At 42.1% G+C, this 18,443-nt stretch overlaps 1 protein-coding gene across 2 annotated transcripts; it reads right to left on the reverse strand.

Moving 5' to 3' along the window:
• Window positions 1–7,736: 7,736 nt before the first annotated feature.
• On the reverse strand, window positions 7,737–18,344 carry LOC134312066 (putative ferric-chelate reductase 1). 2 transcript variants are annotated; one of them, XM_062993726.1, is made up of 8 exons: window positions 18,223–18,344; window positions 17,142–18,172; window positions 15,286–15,374; window positions 13,512–13,706; window positions 13,009–13,104; window positions 12,351–12,522; window positions 9,770–9,943; window positions 7,737–8,373 (listed from the first exon to the last, which is right to left on the reverse strand). In XM_062993726.1, exons 3-8 carry the CDS (start codon window positions 15,370–15,372, stop codon window positions 8,324–8,326), a joined length of 774 nt encoding a protein of 257 aa, XP_062849796.1. In that variant the 5' UTR covers window positions 15,373–15,374; window positions 17,142–18,172; window positions 18,223–18,344; the 3' UTR covers window positions 7,737–8,323. The 2 variants fall into 2 exon arrangements, with proteins under 2 accessions (XP_062849796.1, XP_062849797.1); XM_062993727.1 differs by lacking the exon at window positions 7,737–8,373 and adding an exon at window positions 8,907–8,982.
• Between the last annotated feature and the right edge of the window lie 99 nt (window positions 18,345–18,443).

Consider the following 18,443-nt stretch of genomic DNA (forward strand, 5'->3'; position numbering starts at 1 on the left):
TTGACTTGTCCTGTCCAGCCCTGTCTTGTCCTGTCTGCTTTTATCTTGCCTTGCCTTGTTCTGTCTTGTTCTGTCTTGTTCTGTCTTGTCCTTCTTCACTTCGTCTTATCTTGTCCTGTCCTGCCTCATTTTAGTCTTATCATCACACACACTCCGAGTAAGAGAGAGAAAGAGAGAGAGTGATAATGATAATGAGGGAGGTGAGTGTTTTATAAAGAACACACACACACACACACACACACACACGCACACGCACACGCACACACACACACACACACACTCGGGGAGTTCAGGCATCGTTGTGAAGCTCTGCATTTCTCTCTGATCCGGTTAGAGACGAGACGAGATCTTCATTCGGAGTGGATTTACATCTCAGTCAGCAGAGCATCATGAGTGAGGTGAGCGTGTGTTTTCTTCAGTTTCAGGTAAAATCAGTGTAGTTTAACACAGACGAGGTGAAATCACCGATGATCTGATACTAACCTGTACATGTTTGCATGGAGTAGGACAATGAACGATGAATCAGTGAATAAAATACATTATGACATAATACAGCCTTTATTTCAGAATGTAATTCACCCCAAATTACTTCAAATAAACTGTTAAATCTGATTATTTTATCAGAGAAACATACTAATAAAGCAACTGAGATGATTTCATGTATAAAACCTGTAAAATGAGAAAAATCATCAGCTTTAAAATGATTCTAACCAGTAAAAAATGATTATTTTTATTCCCAATCTAGTCGTCATTAATTTCCTCCTGTTGAATTCATTCCGGAGCACAAACTAAATCCCCCTGGGCTGGCAAAGCCGGGCTGAGCTTATTAAGTACCCCTTTTACTGGCCACTTCTTTTCACCTGCTCACAAAGTCTCACAAAGAGCTGCATCATTTTAAGCTCTTCAGATCTTTCAGTGCTAGTGCAGATGCCTCGACCAGCCAGCAGAGGCGCTATTGTGCCGCAGCAATGAATCTCGTACGGGTACAGCCAGTTGCGTTGGCACAGATTCACACTTGGATCACAGCGGTGGACGTTACAAAAAATTCTTGAGCCTATCCCAGCTTTTCAATGGGCGCAAGGCACACAGTAACACCCTGGATGGGGCGCCAGTCCATCGCAGGGCACACACACACACACATTCTCCTATAGGGCAGTTCAGTGTCTCCAATTAACCTGACTGCACGTTTTTGGACTGTGGGAAGAAACCGAAGCTCCCGGAGGAAACCCATGCAGACACGGGGAGAACATGCAAACTCCACACAGAAAGGACCCAGACCACCCCGCCTGGGGATCGAACCCAGGACCTTCTCACTGTGAGGTGGCAGTGCTACCCACCGAGCCACCGTGCCGCCCCCTTTTTTATTTTTTGGAAGTAAATAAATAAATAAAGATTCACTCATTTACAGCTAGAAACGATTCAAAGCAGCAAGTTCAACTACGGTGTAGTTTGGAGGTTAAAGGAAACCAGAAAACCCCAGGACAATAAGCAGGAATGCAGAGAGAACATGTAAAACTCCTCACATCCAGTGACAGGAAGCCAGGATCAAACCCAGGACCTCAGATCTGGTGAATTTGATTAAAATGATAAATACAAAATATAAAAATCTATATCTGAGATAAGTTATAAATCAGTTCTGTGATCAATCATTTCAGAACATTTGATTTTGTTGTATTATTATTATTATTATTGTTAATATAATGCTTTTTTTATTGCCTCTTCCTTTAATTGTCTGATCCGATTGTTTTACACTTGGAGCTTAAGGAGCTGAAATGAACTTCGTCCCTCCCGTCGATCTGCTAATGAATCGTTCGCTCCTCAGAGGCACGACCTTGGTGAAATGAGCTCGACTAATTAGCAGATGGAGTGTGTGTGTGTGTGTGTGTGTGTGTGCGCAGAGGAGTGTGTGTGTGTGTGTGTGTGTGTGAATATGTGTGTGTGTGTGCAGAGGAGTGTGTGTGTGTGTGTGTGTGTGTGAGTATGTGTGTGTGTGTGCAGAGGAGTGTGTGTGTGAGTATGTGTGTGTGTGTGTGTGAGTATGTGTGTGTGTGTGCAGAGGAGTGTGTGTGTGTGTGTGTGTGTGTGAGTATGTGTGTGTGTGTGCAGAGGAGTGTGTGTGTGTGTGTGTGCAGAGGAGTGTGTGTGTGTGCAGAGGAGTGTGTGTGTGTATGTGTGTGTGCAGAGGAGTGTGTGTGTGTGAGTATGTGTGTGTGTGCAGAGGAGTGTGTGTGTGTATGTGTGTGTGCAGAGGAGTGTGTGTGTGTGTGTGAGTATGTGTGTGTGTGTGCAGAGGAGTATGTGTGTGTGTGTGTGTGTGCAGAGGAGTGTGTGTGTGTGTGTGTGCAGAGGAGTGTGTGTGAATATGTGTGTGTGTGTGTACAGAGGAGTGTGTGTGTATGTGTGTGTGCAGAGGAGTGTGTGTGAGTACGAGTGTGTGTGTGTGTGTGTGTGTGTGTGCAGAGGAGTGTGTGTGACTATGTGTGTGTGTGTGTGTGTGTGTGCAGAGGAGTGTGTGTGACTATGTGTGTGTGTGTGTGTGTGTGTGCAGAGGAGTGTGTGTGAGTACGAGTGTGTGTGTGTGTGTGCAGAGGAGTGTGTGTGTATGTGTGTGTGCAGAGGAGTGTGTGTGTGTATGTGTGTGTGCAGAGGAGTGTGTGTGTGTGTATGTGAGTGTGCAGAGGAGTGTGTGTGTGTGTGTGTGTGTGAGAGAGAGTACGTGTGTGTGTGTGTGTGCAGAGGAGTGTGTGTGAGTACGAGTGTGTGTGTGTGTGTGTGTGTGTGTGCAGAGGAGTGTGTGTGACTGTGTGTGTGTGTGTGTGTGCAGAGGAGTGTGTGTGTATGTGTGTGTGCAGAGGAGTGTGTGTGTGTATGTGTGTGTGAGAGTACGTGTGTGTGTGTGTGTGTGTGAGAGGAGTGTGTGTGAGTACGTGTGTGTGTGTGTGCAGAGGAGTGTGTGTGTGTATGCACACTAGCAGCACTCTATACACACACCTGTCACCAGGTGAGGGACAGTGGGTGACCATGTCTCATACACACATACACACACAAACTGATTGTTTTACTACCTCATTATTGTAAATATTATAATTTTTATTGTTATTATTTTGCACTGTTTTTATTAATATTTTATTCTATTCTATATTTTTTGCACATGTAACTGTTCTGTATATTTTTGTTCTTTCTTATTTTTATTGTTTATATTTCTCTGTAACTTGCTTTGGCAATACGAATGTCCTTATTTGTCATGCCAATAAAGCTTCGTTTGAGTTTTGAGTTTTTTGAGTATGTGTGTGTGCAGAGGAGTGTGTGTGAGTACGTGTGTGTGTGTGTGTGCAGAGGAGTGTGTGTGTATGTGTGTGTGCAGAGGAGTGTGTGTGTGTGTGTGTGAGAGAGAGAGAGGATTAAAACTAAAACAATACAATAAAATGAGAATAAAGTTATTAACATTATTTATTTGTGTTCTTCCTGTTGCAGATCGGCTCTACAGAGACTCACAGCAGCACCAAGACGCTGGCACATGATGGCAAAAAAAACGGTACGGGGGTGTTAGCATGAACGTTCATCGTAGCCTCTGCTAAGAAGGTCCTGGGTCCGATCCCCCGGCGGGGCGGTCCGGGTCCTTTCTGTGCGGAGTTTGCATGTTCTCCCCGTGTCTGTGTGTGTTTCCTCCGGGAGCTCCGGTTTCCTCCCACAGTCCAAAGACCTGCAGTCAGGTAAATTGGAGACACTGAATTGCCCTATGGGTGAATGTGTGTGTGTGTGTGTATGTGTGTGTGTGTCCTGCGATGGACTGGCGCCCGTCCAGGGTGTTACTGTGTGCCTTGCGCCCATTGAAAAGCTGAGATAGGCTCCAGCACCCCCTCGAGACCCTGATTGGATAAGCGGTTAAATAGGTGAGTGATATTGTTGCCTTTTTTTTTACTTGCCATTTCGTAAAGGGTGCACAAACTTTTGTTCTGGGATGAACTAGAACCTCAACATCAGGGCACAAATTCCCACACACAGACTCACTTCATAGTCTCGTGAGAAGCTTCTCAGAGGAGCGGCTGTTGTTCCAGCTGGAGAGATCACACACTGAGGGTCTCTCTGCTTTCGAAACGGGATGCCCGACAAGCTCACGATCAGGCGTCCGAATACTTCTGGCTCATATGTTCATAGAGACGTCTGACACTTTCTGTTCTGGTTTCAGCCCCGGTGCAGGAGGAGGAGGAGGCGAAACCCCCCACGCAGGACACAGAGGAGGAAATCGACATCGACCTGAACGCTCCGGAGACGGAGAAAGCAGCCTTGGCCATCCAGAGTCAGTTCAGGCGCTTCCAGAAGAAGAAGAAATAGAAGGTTGGGAACGTGGTGGGGAGGAGGAGGAGGAACGGGAACGCCGCGGTACGGGGGCTGTAGGGGCGCGGGGGCGGAAAATGAGGGGTCTGACAATACCAAATAATAGTCCTTCACTCTGAGATACGGATAATTACAGCTCGGCGTCTCTGGCTTCTTTTCTCCTGACGATCCGGGAATAGAAATCGCTTAAATTCACTCCGACTTCTGATCTAAAAATTCAAAAACGAAACAAAACGACGACGTGGATCTTCACAAACCATCGTCGTGATCATCACTGACGTTCTTCCTTTCGTTTACAGTGAGAAGAAACAAACGCTCGACCAAATCTTTCACTGATAGAGCTAAAAATAACCAAAAGCAGGATGTAATAAAATAAGAAAATAGATTTTATCTTCACTAATGTCACCTGAATATCAGTTTTATGCTGCTTGTGCATTAAATCCTTGATCATGTAAGCTGCTTGAGATGTAGCTGGGAGTCTGGCTGTTGTAAGCAGATAAGAAACAACAGTTGGCACAGAATGGAGGTTCCAAAGTTTGTTTGTTTATTAGGATTTTAACGTCATCTTTTACACTTCTGGTTTCATCCATGACAGGAACGGTAGTTACTCATTACACAAGGTTTATCACTTCTCAAAGTTATATCGAACACAGTCATGGACAATGTAGTGTCTCCAATTAACCTCACTTGCACGTCTTTGGACTGTGGGAGGAAACCGGAGCTCCCGGAGTAAGCCCACACAGACACGGGGAGAACATGTAAACTCCACACAGAAAGGACCCGGACCGCCCCATCTGGGGATCGAACCCAGGACCTTCTTGCTGTGAGGCGACAGTGCTGCCCACCGAGCCACCGGTTCCAAAGTCCAACACCCAATGTGATATGGCTAGAGCAGTATAAAGGGAGGGACACAGTTCTGTTCCTTGTTGTTCAGCTATTCCACAGCTGTAATAATCCACCACCGTGCCAATAAACTCTTCCAATCCAGAGTTCTCACGCTGAAGCTGAAAAAGCTCCAGAGCAGCAGCGTCAACTTCAACATCATCATCCACAAATGGTTCCTGTAAAGAAGCAGCACATGAGATCTGCTCTCAGAGTCCTGATCAGAAAGATCAGAGCGGGACGACCTGAAAGCAGCAGGAGCAGCAGCTACACAGAGAACAATTAAACTTCTCGGTTAAAAAAAAGAAGCGCAGGGATGTGAACACATCTCAGATTTGCACATCTTCAGTTCTTGGTAATAACTCAGCTGCGCATGATCTCATTAACACCACACCCAACAGTGAAGTATGGTGGTGGGAGCATCATGATATGAATTCACGCTTCTGGACCATCATCTCTTACGACAGACGTCTCAATCGTAACTGCAGTAACCAGTACGTACAACCGTACCCTCCCAATCTAGTCATATCCAATTCCCCAATCCTTATTTCCTCTGTAACTCCAGACCCCCACCCTGAGCAATAAGAGCCGGTGACTATCAGGCACAGAGAGCAGTAACTGGTATCCCTAATTCTATCATCTGTCATGCTGGTGCATTAACCGGCCAGCAGAGGTCGCCATTGCAGCAGCAATTCCTCCCTCAGGCACAGCCAATAGTGGTTGAATATTGTTTCTTCTCACTGAACTGTAGATTAATGATCCAGGGTTCAGATGTTTTCACTGACTGATTGATTTTAGACTGTAATTTGTTTTATTTTTGCTTTATTTAATGAAATAATAAATCTGAATAAATATTTTATTTCTTTTACAGTATTTACTGCATTATTACAATATCCTGTATTAAGACAAGTAGATCATTAGAACTTTCCACATCATCTATTTGATTTAAACCTGCAGTTATTGAGAATCTGTTTCTAAATCGCAAGAACTACAAATAACAGAACGTCAGCACGCAATAAATGAACAGAAATTGATTATTAAAATGTGTTGTTTTGTTTTTATCAGCTTATTTTTACATGTAATCAGGACCTTGATCACTGGGTGTGATGTCCTAACCTTTGTAGTTTTTGAGTCTCTCATAGTTGATGTGCTTCTCAAGCTTCTCTGGTCGGCGGATTAGGGCCACTGTAAAAAATATTTTAAAGCTTTGATTATGAGAATAAAGCTGAAATATTATGGTGGAGTGTGCAGCCGTTGTGGGTTTGTCAGTTCAGAGAAGCTCGGGTCTCAGTACCTGGATCGGCCTCCACTGTGGGTACTGTGGTTATCCAGTAACCCGTGATTATTTTTGGGTGGTTGTTTGCTTTGTACACTTCCATCCACATGACATGACGACTAAACCCGTCAATGCAACCGTTTATATCGATGCCACACGGCTTTAGTTTATCGTACGAGTCCATAAGACGTTGGGGCCTCGGTTGAAGGCGCATGTTTTACTAAATAAACAGTTCATAGCAAAGCCATTTCAGCATCCTTACTCTAATAACACGCTGGTGCTGATGTGCAGGAGTTTGTTTGTTTGTTTATTAGGATTGTAACGTCATATTTTACACTTTGGCTACATTCATGACAGGAACGGGTAGTTACTCAGTTCACAAGGTTATATCGAACACAGTCATGGACAATTTAGTATCTCCAGTTCACCTCACTTGCACGTCTTTGGACTGTGGGAGGAAACCGGAGCTCCTGGAGGAAACCCACGCAGACAAGGGGAGAACATGCAAACTCCACACAGAAAGGGCCCAGGACCTTCTTGCTGTGAGGCGGCAGTGCTACCTACTTAGCCACCGTGCCGCCCGATGTGCAGGAGATCGAGGATGTCTTTATTTGTGAAAGCGATACGATAACTTTACCAAATCATGAACATCCCTCATTTTAACACCAGGAGGTCATTATGGCCAGAATATTTCCACTTTGATCTCCAAATCATTTCGACTTTTTTATCAAAATCAAAACGTATATATATATATATACTGTATATTTACAGTGGCCCTAATACGCCGTCGTACCATCCGTTGTTGAGTTTCCTTTTTCTCTTTATTTGTTGGTGAGCTATCAGGATGGAACTTGGTTGGAACTCTACAGTGGACGGAGTAGCTGCTGTTTTCTTTCTCGTGTTTCTCTTAGATGTGTCATGATGCCAACATCGCCCTACAACCGCTGTTTAAGACCGCTGTGTTTTTATAATCACATTTTCTGAGTTTTGAGGTTTATTTTTCTGGAAATGTGAATGATTTTGGTTTGAGCAGAAGTGAAAAGAATTCTGGAGAAAATTTTAAAAAATGGTTGCAAAAAGCATTGAAATGACATTGAAATGACGTATATGTGCTGAGCAGTGGAAACTCGATCATTTGCTTGATAACTGTGAGTGAGCGAGTGAGTGAGTTATCAGACCAAGTCATCTGAAATGAATCACACAAGTAAAAACCCGTATGTTAAATATATATATATATATATTATATCCAGTGTTTATTCTGAATTTATAACATTACATTTAAATACATATAAATAAACACATACAGCTGTAGAGAAGTGAAACTTGGTACCCACTAGGTGTGTTACCGTTTAACAAAATCAAAAACAAGCAAACGAACAAAAAACATGGTGACGTAAAGCTCGCTCGGCTGTGAACAGTGTCTCTAATGTGATCCAGAAAGCAGATCTGTTTAACCATGCAGACAAACTTCCTCTCAGCACGGCTCTCCTACCGACCCTGTAATGAGTTCAGTCAAACCAGCCCTATTTGTATGGGCACAGAAAAGTCAGCATCTGTAGTCGATCATGATCAGTAATGACGTTACAGACCTTCCTACATCACCACGCTGTTTTTGTCGTTCTAATGGAAATAAATATTGTTTTTTAATGGTTAAGGTTTTACACGTTTATGGATCTCTTATTTCCGTCACCACATAGATATGGATCATATTTACAATACAAAGTGCACACATGCAGATTTTATTGGTTTAAAAACCCAAACAAACAAAATAAACAAGAAAAAACCCAAATGATTTGATGTTCTGCTGTTAACGGTTAGGTGAAAAGGTCACACGAAGAGAAAAGTCATGATCAGAGCGCTGAGCAGAGCAGCGAGAGCTGAAAAAAAAAAGAGAAACATCATGAAGTTAAATTACGTTAAATATTTTATTTCCATCAACTGCTTTATCCTGGTCAGGATTGTTATGGGTCCACTTCCACCAAGAAACACTGGGTGCAAAGCAGGGACACCCTGGACAGGACTCCAATCCGTCGCATCTCCATTAAACACAGGCAATCGTGCCGGCCGAGAGCAGAGCTGAGATTCGAACCCAGTTCTCAGTGCTGACAGCCCCCTGCACCCTCAATTTCTCTGATAAATATTATTTAGCACTTGAGACTGTTATATCCAGACACAAGATATATCCAGTTATTTCTAAATGTGTTAATGTTGGGAGCTCTTGAACCTTGTGTGGTGAGGAGACTATTATTCATTTATTTTTTAATGCAAGATAATAAATACATTTAATGAGGTTTATAGATTATTTAAATCGTTATTTTAGGGAGGGTTGTGATGTGATGAAGGTTGATTGGCTTTCCTTGTGGGTTATTTTGAGTGCCCTTCGTTGACAAATTTGTACCTTAAACTCGACGTGTTTGTGACCGTCGCTTTGTTCAGCGCTCGGCTTGATCAGGAAAACCGGATCAGCGTGTGAATCTGATCTGAACCTGCAACAGTGTGGAATAAGCGTCAGATCCAGGGTTACAGCTCCACATGTATCTGTGTTTATCTGGATTCTCCTCCCTGTTTCACTTTTAAACTTGTGTTACAGCTCCAGCTTCTGAGAAATGGTGAGAATCAGAATCAGCTTCTCCCAGAGTCTAAAACGCTTCTGGTTGAAAATAAAGCTTAACGTGGTTTAATGTAGTAAAAGAAGGAGACAGGAGCACTAAACTTCTCTTCATTATTACTGCTCATAAGTTCCTCCACTAATCACATTCCTCACTCGCTGTTTTACTACAATAAGTCGCGCTAAGTTTTGTTCACCGGCACACTACAGCAGCGCAAAAGCGGTTTTGTCTCTTCTCATGTGAATGCGCCGGTGCTGAAGGGAATACGCTATTCCAACATCAAGCATCTCCAGCATTAAGAAGCGTCAAGAAACAATAAAGAAGTAAAACTAAAGTGCAGCTTTTATTGTATTTTTATTGATGTGTAACTGTTAGTAATTGTATTTCAGTGTGTTTATATTATATTTGTGTTATTTTCAGTGTTTAAGAGTCAAAAACAACCTCATTATTTTACATGAGACTAAAATATCTGCAGCTTCACGGGACCATGGACGCATTAACAGGTTTCACAAACATCCTTATGAGAAAAAATACCTCAAAACTCAACGTCTTTAAAACTCAACGCCACTCCCAGAACCGACTGAGGTCCAGACCGGATGAAGTGGTGAATGAGTGGATGAGTGTGTGTGTGTGTGTGTGTGTGTGTGTGTGTGTGGATGGTTACCGTGAACCCCCAGGCTGACGGCTGAGTTGGTGGAGCTGCTGGATGAACCGCTGGAGCTGAAGCTCTGGATCTGGCTGTAGGCGGTGGTGTTACAGGGGCCGTTAGATTTGGGTTCCATCATATTCAGCGCGGTTACTGAGTTATAAACCCTGGTGGGACTTCCCAGCTGAAACCCTGTCAGAAACAAGATGAGATTTAAATCAGCGCTCAGGGGCTGTGTTCCAATCCTCACTCTTTTGTTCGGAATGCATTACTGCCTGGACTTGGTGGCGTAGTGTGACATCACAGTTTAAATGATTGCTTCAGAATCAGTGTAAACGTCACAAGTTCTGCTTTAGTTTATAATCTTAAAGTTTTAAACTATTTAAAAGTTTTATTTCATTTCATAAATATTTCTATTTTTAAGTGTTTTGCTCAATGGATCATATCAAATTATCATTATTCACTGCATTACATTCCAAAATGTTTAAAAAATATCCATAAATGTCAAAATAATAAGTTTCCTTACATATTTATAATTATTTATATTTTTGTACATTTAAATTTTTAGTTTTGTTTAAAGAATTAAAGGTCGATTAAAATAAAATGAAATATATATTATTTTTTAATGATAAAAGCAATAAAAACTCCACCATAAATGCCAAAATAAAAACAATTAAAAAAACTGAAATCTAAACGTGGTGTTTTTTTTCTATATACATGTTTATAATTCTTTGTAGTTTTACATTTTAATTTTTTATTTTTTAAATTTTTGTTTAAGGGATTAAAGGTTGATTAAAATACACAAATTAATTCCTTATTTATTTTTTTATGATAAAAAACAATAAAAATGCCAAAAATAATAACAATTATAAACAATTAAAAAAACTAAAAACTAAATTAAATAGTGTTTTTTATTTACATATTTATAATTCTTTGTACTTTTACATTTTAATTTTTTGTATTTGTTATTTAAAGGATTAAAGATCAATCAAAATTAAATAATATATATATACATAAAAAAACAATTAAAAACAAAAAAAACTAGATTTAATGTGTATAGTGTGTTATTTTATAATACATATTTATAATTCTTTGACATATTTAAAATTACATTTAATTTTTTAGTTTTGTTTAAAGAATTAAAGGTTAATTGAAATGAAATAAATATATATATATACATAAATTAATTCCTTATTTATGTTTTAATGATAAAAACAATAAAAACTCTGAGCTGAAAGAGCTGTCAGGTCTGTACCTTAAATTCAAAATTGTAAACAAACAAGCTGCTCTAATAGTTAAAAGCACTAAGTTGAATGGTTGCGTATGAGAAGTAAATACACAAAAAACACTCACGTCTACAGTTACTAATCACACCCAGAAAACACACACACACACACACACACACACACACACACACACACACTGAGCTACTGATGCTCACACCTACATTTATTAATCACGTCTATGGAAGCATGTGCTAGCCCTTCCCCACCCAGATGAATAGATGTATTACGATAAATAGGAGCAGTTAGTGGTACAATTACTCACATTATCTCTGGGTGTTTCAGTATGTCAACCTTTAAACGGCTGCAATGTTAATTGTACAGATTCTGGGTGGAGTTTAGTATGTTTGGTATGAATTTGAATAGCTGTAGAGTATTATCTTGAGTTGCAGTTAGCTAAGGGTGACGCAGGCACATTTAGCTTGTATTTAAGTTCCTCTGAAACTCAGAAACTTGAGCTTCGTGTTTCTGGACTGACGGTGCCACTCCGCTCTCATTTTATACATTTGAACTTTATTACAGGGACCATCAGACATTTGGACGGTTTAACCACAACACTGGCACAACGCTTACTTAAAAATAGGGCTAATTGTTATGATAGTGACTTGAATTCGACAAGTCTTGCTGTAAATAAGATCATACTGAAGGACTGAAACATGAAACAGCCACTGGATGTCATCTTATATAATCAAACACAACAATCAAGGGTAAGATTTGTGGTTTGGGATTTTGTGGCCGAGTGGTCGCAGATAAGCCATTAGAAATGCCAAGCTTCGGCCAGGGTGGTATAACGTGTGCGCCTCCTATATCAGGTTCTCAACCTCATTAACGTTCTAGTATATACACAGAACCCAGTTTGGGTCCAGGGTTTCCGAGCGAGACGTTTTTGTTTTTTTAGAGCGTCCAATTGCCTGATTACGTCACGCTTTCTCTCCACTAATCCCGATCCCCGCTCTGATTGAGGAGAACGAAGCTAACCCATGCCCCCTCCGACACGTGGGCAACAGCCATATGCATTTTCTCACCAACACTTTGAAAAGTGCAGTGCAGCTCAGCGTTGTGTACGGAGAGACTCATCTCTGTGCAGGCGCCATCAATCAGCCAGCAGAGGTCGTAATTGCATTAGTTATGAGAGAGACCCTATCCGGCTTTTTATATCCCACCACTATATAAACAACAGACCAATCGTTGTTTATGTGGCTGCTCAGTTTAGCGATCTATTCGAGATCCCAGCTCTGGTGTTCCAGTGTGTTTTTACCGCTGCACCACCTGGGCAGCACTTATGGATGCTTTTAACGAGGTACCACTGATCTTACCGCTGGTGGTTCCTGTGACGATGGTCATGATGAAGGGGAGATAAGTAAAATTAGCTGTAGGATTGTTGCTGTAGGGACTGATGCTGCTGATGGTGGTGAGGAAAGAACAATGAATCATGGTGGCGATGTTCTCTCGGCCGCTCAGTGCCGTCTGGGCGTTCTGCGCCGCCGCCTGGTACATACACAGAAAGAACGAGAACGTCATACTCGTCTCTGTCTAGAGACGGGGAGCACAAACTACGTGGCCCGTTACCCTTCCTGACATGGCCACTTTTTTTAACGTACATAGTCTGTGCTTTGTTATTGCATCAATTTTTTTCACATGCAACCCCCAACAAGAAAAGTTTGGACCCCCCTGGTCTAGAGCTACGTTTTCCAAACCCCACCAACCCAACCTGACCTTGAGCTGCACGTAGAACCTGATTTGATTGATTTTGGGATGTTCAAATGCCCTAACAAAGCTCAAAACCACAAATGATCTCAAAACCCAAAGTGCTCAAACACAACAGCTAAAACCATCCAGTCTCAGCCTGACCACGCCCAGTTGCTTCAGTGGTCTCTTCTTGGATGACAGCGCCCCATCCACAGAGCATGACGGCTCACTAATAGGTTTGCTAAAACAAACAAACAAAAAATACATCAAGTTTCTCGTTCTTACGTCGTCGATAAAGGAAACGCTGGGACGAGAAGAGATGCTGGCAGCGTAGTAGGCGCTACTGATGTTGGTGCTGCAGACGAATAAGATCGACTGGTCCTGAAAAACAAAACCAGAATAGATTAGAAATGGTACAGACACCCAGTCAGCAATACTGGTGTGCCAGCTGTTTATCCTTTAGAGTCTAATAGCAGTGTTCTTCACACCTTTTTTGCAGCTCAAGACAGCTCTGATTGGTTAAATGGGTGTGGCTCTGGTTTATTGTTCACGTCCTGCCAAACAGGCTGATCAAAATGACTTCCACATTACAGCATCACTTATAATACACATAAAACCAGATCTGATTCTGGGCACGATGGGCGAGTGGGAGCTCAGTGGTTCAAGCACTGGACCAACAATCAGAAGGTCGGCAGGTTCAAGTTCCACCACTGGGGTCCCTGAGCGAGGCCCTTAACCCTCAATTCAGTCACAATTATAAGTAGCGTCTGCCGAATGATCGTGTTCACCTTGTTTGGGCTATCGGGTGCGATTCCCAGACCCACGTATCCGGACGTCAGGCCGCTGATTTCGACCTGCAGGTACTGGGTGGACGTCCTTTGGACCGAGCCGAAAAAGCAGCCGGACGTTACCAAAGGGTCGCAGTTCGCCGGGCTGGAGATGCACATCTTGGTGCAACCGCAGGCATAGTTATTGGCTTTGGTCTAAAGAGAGAAGAAGAGAGAAAATGAAGCATGGTAAAAAACATAGTAAACCCTCCTGTACCGCCGGTACACAACAATTATCACACCAATAATCTGATCGTTATCTAAGCGCTCCTGCACGAGGTATCCGAGTTATTCAGTGCACGTGTGTAATTATACCCAACATGGTTTAAAAATGTGGGTGGTGAATTTTCAAAGTGGTTTGGAACACAGCCAACCAGCATCTACTGTACGTCAAATCGTTGACAAATTTACGACCAAAAAAAAAACCACACACATTTGTGATGCTGTACCAGCTGTCATCGGTTGCATAAATATGTGGACACCCTTTTATTTGCTCATAAAGACTTTCTGTGCCCTTAAAATCCAAACGAATGTTTGTGAGGTCAGGCTGTGATGCTGGATGAGGCGGTTTGGTTTGCGTATGTCATTCCAATTCATCCCAGAGCCGTTCTCTGAAGGGGGTCCGATACTGATGGCAAGATTCCAATAAGGGGAACTGGAGATGACTAGATGGGGAGCGAATGCTTGGCGGGGGGTATCGTTTTCATTTGTTTACACTCGTTTTCTTTGGCTTTGGTATTGAAGATGATTCGATTCAATTAACCAGTTTATCGTAGTCAATCTGTCTCCCCCGCCGCAATATACCCTCCTCAACTGCAATCAGGGATCCACCAGCAGGGGGAGACAAACTGACTACGATAAACTGGGAGAAAATGCATCAAATATATAAATATAACATTCACCGATCAGCCATAACATTAAAACCACCTTGTTTCTACACTCACTGTCCATGTTATCAGCTCCACTTACCATATAGAAGCACTTTGTAGCTCTACAATTACTGACTGTAGTCCATCTGTTTCTCTACATGCTTTGTTTCCCCCTTTCATGCTGTTCCTCAATGGTCAGGACCCCCAAAGGACCCCCACAGAGCAGGTATCATTTAGGTGGTGGATGATTCTCAGCACTGCAGTGACACTGACATGGTGCTGGTGTGTTAGTGTGTGTTGTGCTGGTATGAGTGGATCAGACACAGCTGGAGTTTTTAAACACCTCACTGTCACTGCTGGACTGAGAATAGTCCACCAACCAAAAACATCCAGCCAACAGCACCCCGTGGGCAGCGTCATGTGACCGCTGATGAAGGTCTAGAAGATGAGCGACTCAAACAGCAGCAATAGATGAGCGATCGTCTCTGACTTTACATCTACAAGGTGGACTGACTAATAGAGTGGACAGTGAGTGGACACTGTGTTTAAAAACTCCAGCAGCGCTGCTGTGTCTGATCCACTCGTACCAGCACGACAAAGTGCTTCTATATGGTAAGTGGAGGTGATAAAATGGACAGTGAGTGTAGAAACAAGGAGGTGGTTTTAATGTTATGGCACACTGTCAACTATCATTAAAAACACTTTTTATTTACAGATTTTAGAGACACGGTGTGTAAATGTGGAGTAAATATTTTTAAATGAACCCTGACTGTATTGGGAATTAAAATAATCTCACGCTCTGCTTTTATCATTATTATTTGGACATGACGTGTTGTGTAATGGACGTAATAAACTGTTTTTCTTACACTGAGAGGAGCTGGAATGATGATCTGGGCTTCAACACAACACAGGGTGGCGACCAGCACCAGCGCCAAGATCAGCCTGGCAACCATATCTACAAACAAACAAACAAAACAAACAACATTTTTCCTCTTTCCCTCCAAATTTAGTCATGTCCAGTTCCCCGTTTGTATCTTCCTACACTGCTGCAGACCCCACATGTTTTCCCGACTGGCTTTCGGACGTCCCACTCTGAAACCACGGCTGCTTTTCTTATATCTTTGCAGCTATAACAGGCTCACTCTTCTAGCAGACCTGTGTACGAGATTTCAGAGTTCAGAACCTGATCACAATGGATGTTCCGATTCATCCCGAAGGTGATCGCTGGGGTTAAGGTCAAAGCTTTGTCCAGGCCACTAGTCTCTATGGCAACAGTTACTATGAAATGTGACGGGCCTTCCCCAAACTGTTGCCACAGAAAATGTATTCAATAGAATTGACTGGTTCTGTGGAGCTGCTGGGAATGGGTGCGTCTCAATTATTCACACCTTCGGCTACGGAGTGTGCAGTCATTCACTCGCACCTAATTCAGAGCAGCCAATCCACATTCCGCATGTTGTAAGGAGGGCGTGGGAAAGCGGAGGCCGCAAAGAAACGCCACACGGGAAGAACATGTTAAACTCCATAGAACTCGATGAGTATTTCGTTTGCAGGTTGGCAAGGCGGCACAGCAAAATTGTGTCGAAGGTCCTGGGTTTGATCTTCGCTCCTGGTAACTATCTGTAGGGAATTTAGCATGTTCTCCTGGGTCTGCATACATTTTCTCAGAATACTCCCAAAATAATGCAAAGGTGTATTAAACTGTCACTAGGTGTGCCTGACCAGGACGAAGAAAATTATACAAAAAGGGTCAGGGTTGCGGTGGGTCCAGAGCTGACTCGAGACACCGGGGACTGGGAATCCGTCAAGGTGTATCACACACTCAAATACTCACTCACTTACGGGGCGATTAAGAGCAGCCAATCCACCTTCTGAACGTTTCTGGATGGCAAAGTACTGGTACAGGGAGAATATGCCAAATTTCTCACAGACAGTGACTGAAGGGAAGGACCAGGACCAAACCTAGCATACGTAAATATTAAAAATATCATTTTATTTATTCATGGAATAACATGAAGTTATTCAACACCCGTATCACCCCTGTGAAAAAGTTTTTGCCCCCTTGACCTTCATCATCAGCGACTAAATACTTTTATTATCTGATATTAATCTTTAGATCCATTCTGAGGTTTACGAACACGTCTGTAAGGCTTTGGACGTTAATCATTTCTGCAGCGGCTCTTTTCCTCTGACTGAAACGCTTTCACAGACTACAGTGACTACAGAACAGTCGTCTCTCGCAAAGGATGAAAAACCAAAGAGTCACTTCATTAGGGAAGGAAATAAGTCTGAGAGCCATTAAAATCAGATCTGCTTTGAGGTAGAAGCTTCCGGAATACAGGTCAACTGTCCAAAATCGAGCGAGCTTCGATTTGTCCTCAATATAATCAACACCCAACAGTTCGCCTCTAGAGCGGCGCTGGTCACATGGGCAGGAATTAAGAAAAGAAAAAGGACATCAGACTGGAAGCAAACTTGCTTGACTGTGGACAGTACTGCCTGTGTTCTAACAGCTTTTGATTCTTGGTGTTTCTTGCACTAAGAGCCGGCAGGTATGGGTTGGCATGGCTGGCATCATCATGGCTTGGTGCCCAAAGCTTCCAGCTTGCGAGTTGTTTGAAAGGACGCAGAAATCCTTACACATCCCGAACGTACACATCGCAGCTCTAACTTTATATTCTATATTTTAATATTAAATAAATACGTTAAAGAGTCACCTTACCTGTAACTGTAGGGTAGATGGTCGATCCTGGGTTGTTTACTGTAGTTGCAGAGTAGATGGTCGATCCTGGGTTGTTTACTGTAGTTGCAGGGTAGATGGTCGATCCTGGTTCTCGTGGTCCAGACGCTCCGTGATAACGAGAAGATATGAAGATGAGAAACGTTGGCGTGTTTTTAAGCTCTCTGGGTGTGATGGGTGTGATCGACGTCTTTAAGCCTTAATAACCGTTTGAAGGGAAACCACACCTATACTGCGCTACCTTCATTTTTACTCAGGAACAATTAAGAGCTATTTTTAACCAGAACTGAGTTCAGTAGGTTTAACGGGTACATGTGAGGAATGTTAGTCAATAAAGGAGCCGTAATGAAGATTGAGAAGTTTAATAGTTTATAAAGAGGTTTGAGGGCGCCAAGTACAGAGAACTGATCCGGGACTTTGTGGACTGGTGTCTGCAGAACCACCTCCAGATAAATGTGGGGAAGACCAAAGACCTGACCTTACCTTACCTTACCTTATCTTACCTTATCTTATCTTACCTTACCTTATCTTACCTTATCTTACCTTATCTTACCTTACCTTATCTTACCTTACCTTATCTTATCTTCTTACCTTACCTTATCTTACCTTATATTACCTTATCTTATCTTACCTTATATTACCTTATCTTACCTTACCTTATCTTATCTTCTTACCTTACCTTATCTTACCTTATCTTACCTTATCTTATCTTACCTTACCTTACCTTACCTTATCTTATCTTACCTTACCTTATCTTACCTTATCTTACCTTATCTTACCTTACCTTATCTTACCTTACCTTATCTTATCTTCTTACCTTACCTTATCTTACCTTATCTTACCTTATCTTACCTTACCTTATCTTACCTTACCTTATCTTCTTACCTTACCTTATCTTACCTTATATTACCTTATCTTATCTTACCTTACCTTATCTTACCTTACCTTATCTTATCTTCTTACCTTACCTTATCTTACCTTATCTTACCTTATCTTATCTTACCTTACCTTACCTTACCTTATCTTATCTTACCTTACCTTACCTTACCTTACCTTATCTTACCTTACCTTATCTTACCTTACCTTATCTTATCTTCTTACCTTACCTTATCTTACCTTATCTTATCTTACCTTACCTTACCTTATCTTACCTTACCTTACCTTATCTTATCTTCTTACCTTATCTTACCTTACCTTACCTTATCTTACCTTACCTTATCTTACCTTACCTTATCTTATCTTCTTACCTTACCTTACCTTACCTTATCTTACCTTACCTTATCT

The sequence above is a fragment of the Trichomycterus rosablanca genome, chromosome 4 (assembly GCF_030014385.1).
Source record: "Trichomycterus rosablanca isolate fTriRos1 chromosome 4, fTriRos1.hap1, whole genome shotgun sequence".
Classification (NCBI taxonomy): Eukaryota; Metazoa; Chordata; class Actinopteri; order Siluriformes; family Trichomycteridae; genus Trichomycterus; species Trichomycterus rosablanca.